Source organism: Abrus precatorius, unplaced genomic scaffold, assembly GCF_003935025.1.
Source record: "Abrus precatorius isolate BTA unplaced genomic scaffold, Abrus_2018 Scaffold3, whole genome shotgun sequence".
NCBI classification, from domain to species: Eukaryota; Viridiplantae; Streptophyta; class Magnoliopsida; order Fabales; family Fabaceae; genus Abrus; species Abrus precatorius.
In genome coordinates this window covers 5011367-5019029 of record NW_020874373.1, presented here as the reverse complement: position 1 = coordinate 5019029, position 7663 = coordinate 5011367, and the positions used below count along the sequence as shown (strand labels likewise).

General features: G+C 32.2%; 1 protein-coding gene across 1 annotated transcript; it reads right to left on the bottom strand.

The window, feature by feature from the left end:
- Positions 1-234: 234 nt before the first annotated feature.
- On the bottom strand, positions 235-2419 carry LOC113860815 (transcription factor MYB61-like). The gene is made up of 3 exons (XM_027493330.1): positions 2135-2419; positions 1916-2045; positions 235-1782 (listed from the first exon to the last, which is right to left on the bottom strand). The coding sequence occupies exons 1-3, from the start codon at positions 2265-2267 to the stop codon at positions 699-701; spliced, it is 1347 nt and encodes a 448-aa protein (XP_027349131.1). The 5' UTR covers positions 2268-2419; the 3' UTR covers positions 235-698.
- Positions 2420-7663: the final 5244 nt, after the last annotated feature.

The following is a 7663-nucleotide window of genomic DNA, read 5'->3' as shown; positions in this document are numbered from 1 at the left end:
GAATTTAATCTTTGGTACTGTCCTTTTCTTGGCGAGTAAAGAAAAATATTCACTTGTAGTTTTATGGAGAAAACAACACCAAACGCCTAGTTGTGCAAGTAAAATTAAAACTTGCTTAGATTGGAAGGTGTCAAGGCAATTATGGAAGTGAAATAAACCATTCTTCTGTCAAGAAAACGACGGGCAACCCTTGGAACATTGGATTGGGTAAAGCTCTGGAAGCACAAGTTTGGTGTCATTTTGAGTAGTGTGAAAGTTAGTGTGGTGAGAGAATATCAATATCAATATCAAACCCCGGATGAAAGAGATTCGGTAAATTGTTTGTAGGCAAAGTAACTATAGTGTGTGTGTGTCCCAGCCAACCATTGAAAAGAAAAGTGAAACTTCTCGTGCACAAATAAACATCTGTGATGGCATAGATATGGAAATGCACCATTGTAATGCACTTAACAGTGTAGCAAAGAAAGAAAGAGTAGATAGAGCAAAGCAGAGCAATCGTTATTCTGCAATTCTATTCTACCCAACACCCGAGATGTTAAATGACAAATGATTTTGGTTCACAAATGAAGATGGTGAAAGAAATGTTTTTCTGACAGGCCTATATACAAGAGCAAAATCTGTGGTTTCACACACCTGTACTAAGATGAGAAATCCCTTGGAGCCCCTCTAAAATATTTTCTTTATGTCAAATCCTCATGCTATATATGTCCAAAAGCTGCTGTTAGCTTCTGGATGTCCTTGGAAAAGATACTTGAAGTTTGGGACTGTTCTTGCTCCTTTGAATGAGGCAACATGGCCCCTAAAGCATGATCAGGTACCAAATGTGTAGCTGGCTTTATCTGGTTGCATAAAGATTCAGGAGCTGCCAGCATTAACATTGGGTTGTGAAGGTATTCAGACCACTTGGCTTCTTCTGTTTGGTTTTCCATCAGAGAAATTTGAGCCTCTTTGGTGGAGGTGCTACAATCTGTCATACCCCATGAAGAAAGGACACTGTTCTTCACGTTTAAGGGGCTGCTACTTGTCAATTCTCTGCTGCCATCACTTGTGTTGCTACTATTACTGTTGTTGGAGGCACTGGCTTCCCAGTAATTGGATCCATTCAAAGCAAAAGAGGCTGTTGAAATTGAAATGTCTTCTGAGGGGACAGCAAGTGATGGCTTGTAGCAAAAAGAACTAGAATTGAGGAATGAGGTAGCTGTAGGGGGAAGAATAGACATAACATTGGAAGTGAATTCAGAGTTCATATCAAACGGCCTTGCAGTTTGGCTGAACCAATGACAAGAGTTTGAATTGGTTGGGAGAGTGTCTGTGGATGATGCATAACTCATCTGAAGAGGGTAATTTCCCATCAAATCTGAGGGTTGGCAACTTGTGGTGTAGCTCTCTTGGTGGGATGTCATAAACCTGTCTAAAAACAAGTCCTTATTAGAACAGTTGGTTATCAAGTTGGGGTCGTTTTTGCTGTTAATCTTGGAGCTGGAAGAACCTTCCATCTCGGTTGCATACCCTTTTGGGGCAATTGGGGATGTTCTGTGCTCATAGGAGGCTTCATCTGACTTGAAGCTTTCTGAATTTAGGAGGTTCAATTCATTGGATAATTCTGGTACTTTTTCTTGGCTCCTTGTCTTGTCCTCCTCTCCGTTCTCAACCTCAGACAGTGGCTTATGTGTGACAGGGTCTATACCTCTTTGCCTTAGTTTCTTCTTTAAGCAAGAATTCCACAGATTCTTGATTTCATTGTCTGTCCTCCCAGGCAATTGTGCTGCAATTTGAGACCATCTGAGAAAGCACAGGATATGCATACATGTCAAGGAAGATACACACACACATATATATGATGACACAGACACAAGAGAAAAAGAAAAATGGAATAAATTATTATTTAATGATGCGCAGAAGAAGCAAGATTTACCTATTCCCTAGTACTGCATGAAGTTCAATGATGATGTTTTCTTCTTCTTGTGAAAATGTACCTCTCTTCAAATCAGGCCTCAAGTAATTGATCCACCTAAGCCTGCAGCTCTTACCACACCTCTGCAAACCTGCGAAGAAACGACATTGACATGGAAATGAAGGACACTTTGTTGTCTTCCCTTGAATTTATGCTCAAAATGAGGAAGAGTTGAAGTACCTGCTTGCTTAGGAACTGAGCTCCAACATCCATGACCATACTTAGAAATATGCTTGAGAAGTTTTTCATCCTCCTCAGGTGACCAAAGACCCTTCCTAAGTTTCTGCTTGTAACAGCAAGAGTGTCTTCCCATTTGTAGTTTGTAGTAGTTTGCACCCCCACCAACAATGAGGGGTGAACCTTTCCAATTAACTGATTAGCTAGGTGAAATGTCAGCAAGAGTGGCACTGAACCAGACTGTGATAGGAGAATATGAGAGCGAGAGAGAGAGAGAGGAGAGAGAGATTATATGAAGACAGGAAAATGAAGTGGCAGCTAAGAAAAGGAGTTGAATTAATATAAGAGAGAGGCCCCATCAGAGACGTCATAGTCAATAAGGTTCCTTATATTTCTTTTCTTTTTTGGTTCTCTTAAAATTATGTGTACGTATGGGATGGATTTGGAGCGAGGGAAGGTTCATTTTGGCTAGGTGAGAAAAACGGGGTTAATAAACAGTATAGCATGTCTTATCGGAGGCATCACTTGTGAGTATTGATGTCTCTTGTAGGAATGGTGGGGGCAATTTCACTCATACTATTATCAAACCAAGACTTATCTCACTACAATCCATGCTTGTAACTGAAGCATGGAAATGGATAGTTATATGACCATTGAACAATTTCATAAATGCCAGGGATTATTTTTTACGTCTCTGCTCAACCAAGTTACTATACAAACTTATCTTACTCGCTACATAGTACAAACAGTTCCACTGTTGACTAATCCTTTACTATGGAAGACTATGGACCCCAACAACTCTAAATTGATGCAATTCTAACAAATCTATAAATTCAAAAATACCACACCAAATTTCCTCGCCACACACTACAATTTCTGTACGGGGGTTCATGAACCAGATTTTTGCCTCCGACCACTGTTGGTTCTATATCTCTTTTTCCCGATTAAAAAAGAAATTTTACTTCTATCTTAAAACTTAAGTAATATCACATGGCTTGACCCACATATAATATATCTTTTTTTAATATATTTAATTGACTAATTTTTATAAATTCATACGCTATTTAACTCAACTTAGAATTTATTGTGGGTATTTTTCTTCTTTCTTGTTCTTCTTTTCTTTACTAAGTGCTAGGGTCGTGGTTTTTGACGTCTTTTATATGTCATACATTAGAGAAGACTCTTGAATTGTTTTTTAGTGATATTTTTATCATTTTTATATTCAGATTAACTTAATTATTCGCTTAAATTTTGAAAATTAAGGGAAACAGCTAGTATACTTATGTGTGTCATTTTCTTATTCGGATTAACCTAATCCAGGAATTCTTTCAAATTTAAGAGCAAATTGAATCTAAGAAAGTAGTGATCCGAGACTAGTATATATCATCCATCAAAGTCCATAGCACGAACACCCTAGTTTTTGAAAAATCCGTGTGAAAAGCGAAATGGCAAAGTGCGAAACACTCCTTTGGCTAGAACTGGAAAACTTGGGTATGACAAAATGAAAAAAAAATAAAAATGGGATTCTGTCTGTTCCTTATTCTTTGAGCTTTATGTGTAATTCATCCAATGTCATGATTTGTTTGAAAAGGTGCATCAATACGTGGAAAGAACAAGGTTTTTGGTTTTTTATTAGAAAAAAAGCATGTTACCCTTTATATGTTGAAATCCACTTAGTGTTGCAAATGAACTCCTTCTGATCATAGTTTCCATTTTGAAGGATATATAGATTTCTCTGAGTTCTCCTGCTGCTGAACTCATTTAAAATATGGACAGATTACTCTATGGAGTAAAAAAAAGTGATTAAATTAAATTGTTGGTCACGTCGACGTATCTGCGCTAGCTGATAGCAGCGAAATTTGGAAAATATTCTATTAGTATCGTATATGCTAACCCTAACCATTTTGAATATTATAGGGTGTTATATCTCTATTTAACAAAGTGTCTTTTTTCTCAATTATTAACCTGCCACTTTTAAGCAAAGCTTTAATTATGGACAACCAACTATTGGGCGCATTACTCCTTTCACTCCAAAATAATTTGTCAATGGATTTTTTCATATCTCATTAACTTCACAACCATCCCACCGGCATCTATGCTCATCACATGTGCAATCTCTCTCAACAAATTTTGATTCATTGCCCAAAAATTAATTCAGACTGTTGCTAAAATTTACTCTTTTTTTAGGATCAATTTTATGTTAATTGCCGAATTAGTCATCAAATATAATCTTAGCATAAGTGTTAATTAGCAAGTTTCTTAAAGATGGTTAGTACATCAACAAATTAAAATATATTAACAGTAAAAAATATGCTAGTAATCTTTTTTTGTTAATTTTTTAATTAGTTCCCTACTAAATAGCATTATCTTTTAAAGAAGTCCATTGATAATATTTTTATTAATTATCATGCTTAATAAATAAAATAACTATTTAATATTTTTATATTATCAAGATATTAAATGTATGTATTTTTTTTATAAAGTATTAAGAGGATTAATAAAAGGACATAACTATATGCAAACGGTTTTGTTCAACCTTATCTATAGTTTAATTGATTTCGTATTTATGATTTTCCAGATGGAAATATGAGCATGTGGGAAAAACGAAAAAGTTAAGGAAAAAAAAGAGAACATAATAATTATGATATTTGCACTTTATTTGACGTGTCAGACTTGCAAGAAAACCTCATATGGTCTATATAAATGGCACATGTGATAACTAATTAATTGCGAAATATATTCTTTTCCGATAAAATTGTTGATTTTGAATAATCAAAAGCTAAAAAGAAAACAGAAAAATGAAAAAGAGAAAGAACAAAGCATGATACTTCAAGTTCATGTTATCATGCACACATACAGAAATACACAAAAGCAGGTATTTCTATAATATTTTATATGAAACTAAAGCAGAATGGGTTCTGTTCTCTCTCTTGATCTTTTCTTTCTCTTTCTTTATAGCTTAAGACTCCCTATTTATGCTTTCTCCCTCTTTTCTCATACGTACCTTTACTCACAAACCCAGGCAAGGATATAAAAATGGAAAGAATATCATGAACTCAACTTAACTCATCTACTGAACTAGGATTAGAATGGGGGAATATATAGCATAACCTAATAAGCAGCACAAAACTTCATTAACATAATATATTTTTATATTTAACGCATGTTTAATGACAATAAATAATTATAAAATTTAATGAATTAATATCCTTAAATATTATAATTTTTAATATTTAATTTTATACATATGATTAAAAGGAAGAAAGGAAAGGAGAGGCATTCTTTGAATTATTGCATATCATTAGCTGTCGTGCCTGTGGCCCGCATCGAACTGTAGAACCTTTTAGAATAAATAAAATAAAAATATCAAAGATAGGATCGTGAACTCAACGTCAATCTGTTACAAACAATTTTACATAAACTAATCATAATCATTATGGTCTTCACAAATTTTAATTATATCAGTAAGAGGTTTTATACATTTTAGGGAAATGGATCAATCTCTACATATGCAATTGCCTTAATTAAATATTCAACTCCTCCACTTCTGGTTGTCAAGCTTCGATGCCATATTGTCGTTCCCAAATTTTTCAACTTTTGATAATTTATAAAATAAAGATTAACAAAAATTGTTTATAAATTATTAGTTTTTCCATAATAAACGTCTTGTCAGTGCAGTAATTGATTAAAAAATATTTAATTTTTCAATAATTTTAAAAGTAAGGTATTAACTATTTTTATTTACAAAAAAATAAAAAATAAAAACAATGGTGCTGTGGTTGCACAAGTAGCAATGAGATGTACCTTGGCGAAATTTTAAAAAGAAACGTGGAGGAAGTGTACAAAATAGCAATAGTATGCCGAAAATTTAAATAATATATATAAATCCTATTAAATTGTTCCCTTTACTTCTTCAACGGGTATGTACTCACTTTTAAAGGTAGAAAATCAAAATCAGAATATAATAATGGATATATCTTTGTATAATTGATAAGAAGTGGTAATTAAACTACATTTTAAAGAAGAAAAATAACAGTGCCAATTGTTAAGAAGGTAACTGTTGGTAAAATTCCATATTATATTGCTATATGAATGTCTACTTTACAGACAAAATTTCTGTAGTTATTTTAAAAGAAAAAAAAAAAGTGAGAACATAATCTTTATTCATTTTATTTCAAGCTTTGGATAGCTAATTGTAATTTGTAAGTGGTGATACCGGTTTTATTTAGCCTTACGATCTACACTTGATGTAGTCAGAAAGATATTTTAACATGCTTAATTATAATTATAAAGTTGGGTTCTATTTATAGGTATTGTTGGTATAAGTTTTTTCACTGTCAAATAATTAAAATATGTGGTGTGTATATTTTTTAATTATTTTTATTAATATGATAATTTATTATTCATAACAGTATAAAAATTTATATTATCAATATGTTTAGTTAAATTATTATAATTTTGTATACATCGTACAAATATTATTATGTTAAAATTAATTTTAAACACAAATTAAAATTTCATTGCATGATTTTTGTTTTATGACAATGATTTGTGATAAAAAAAAATTTAAAAGCATATTACATGATTTTTTGTAATTTTATAAAATTTTAAAATTAGGAAATAAATTATGGAAGTTTTAAATATAAAATAAAGTCAAATTTTAAAAATAAACGTTGCATGCATGAGAAGTATTTTATTTATGAAAATTTAGAAAAATATTTTTATTTAAAATAATTCTTGAAAACCCTCTTCCAAAAACTCACGATTAATATATAAAAGTAGATTATAAGTAGTCATTTTGGAGTAGTTTAATTGGTAAATTCCAAATCATCTCAACCACAAACAATGAGATAACACACTGAAAAAATCAATTCTAGTGGAATTTTGGAAGAAGATTTGCATGGTTGATTGTAAAATTGATCCAATTTTTGAGTGGTTCCATTTATCCTGTGCCACAGCACATCGCTCTAAACATGTCCTTGATGCTCCACCATAGATAAGGATTGATGTGTATGCCGTGTTCTTGGGCCCTAGATTGTCTTAAACTTTTTCCCTCTGATTATTGAAGGACTGTTTATCATTGCACCCCCACGCATTATGTCATTCTTGGAATCTTTCACTCCATTGAAGATTCAATTTATTAACCCTTTTAGTTACAGCCATGATGGAATCCTAAAACTGAAATATCTTTCCAATTCAAATTCAACAAACCAAAAAAATAATTATAAGAGCGACGTTACTGTTTTAAAGCAGAAATAAAAAGACTAATGTTTCTCTAACAGAAACATGTATTTTTTATAAAAAATTAAAATTTTAATATTTAATTTTAAGATTTGGCCATGAAATAGTTATAATTGTTAATTATTATAACATTAAAAGAATATTATATGAAAGATAATGCCTGAGAGATAAAAAAAAATGTCCGCTTAAGCACAATATTTTTAACCCTGCTTGTGTTGACTATTGATGCATTTGTAAAAATATTAAAAGCGATCAATGTGACTCGATCTAAGCTAAAGTCATATTTTGAGG

Excerpts from the sequence above, each read along its gene's own strand:
- LOC113860815 (XM_027493330.1), bottom strand. The coding sequence starts at position 2,267 with ATGGGAAGACACTCTTGCTGTTACAAGCAGAAACTTAGGAAGGGTCTT. Across the intron at positions 2,046-2,134 it reads CTCAGTTCCTAAGCAAGCAG|GTTTGCAGAGGTGTGGTAAG; the intron begins GTACTTCAACTC and ends GTTTCTTCGCAG. Across the intron at positions 1,783-1,915 it reads CATGCAGTACTAGGGAATAG|ATGGTCTCAAATTGCAGCAC; the intron begins GTAAATCTTGCT and ends GTGCTTTCTCAG.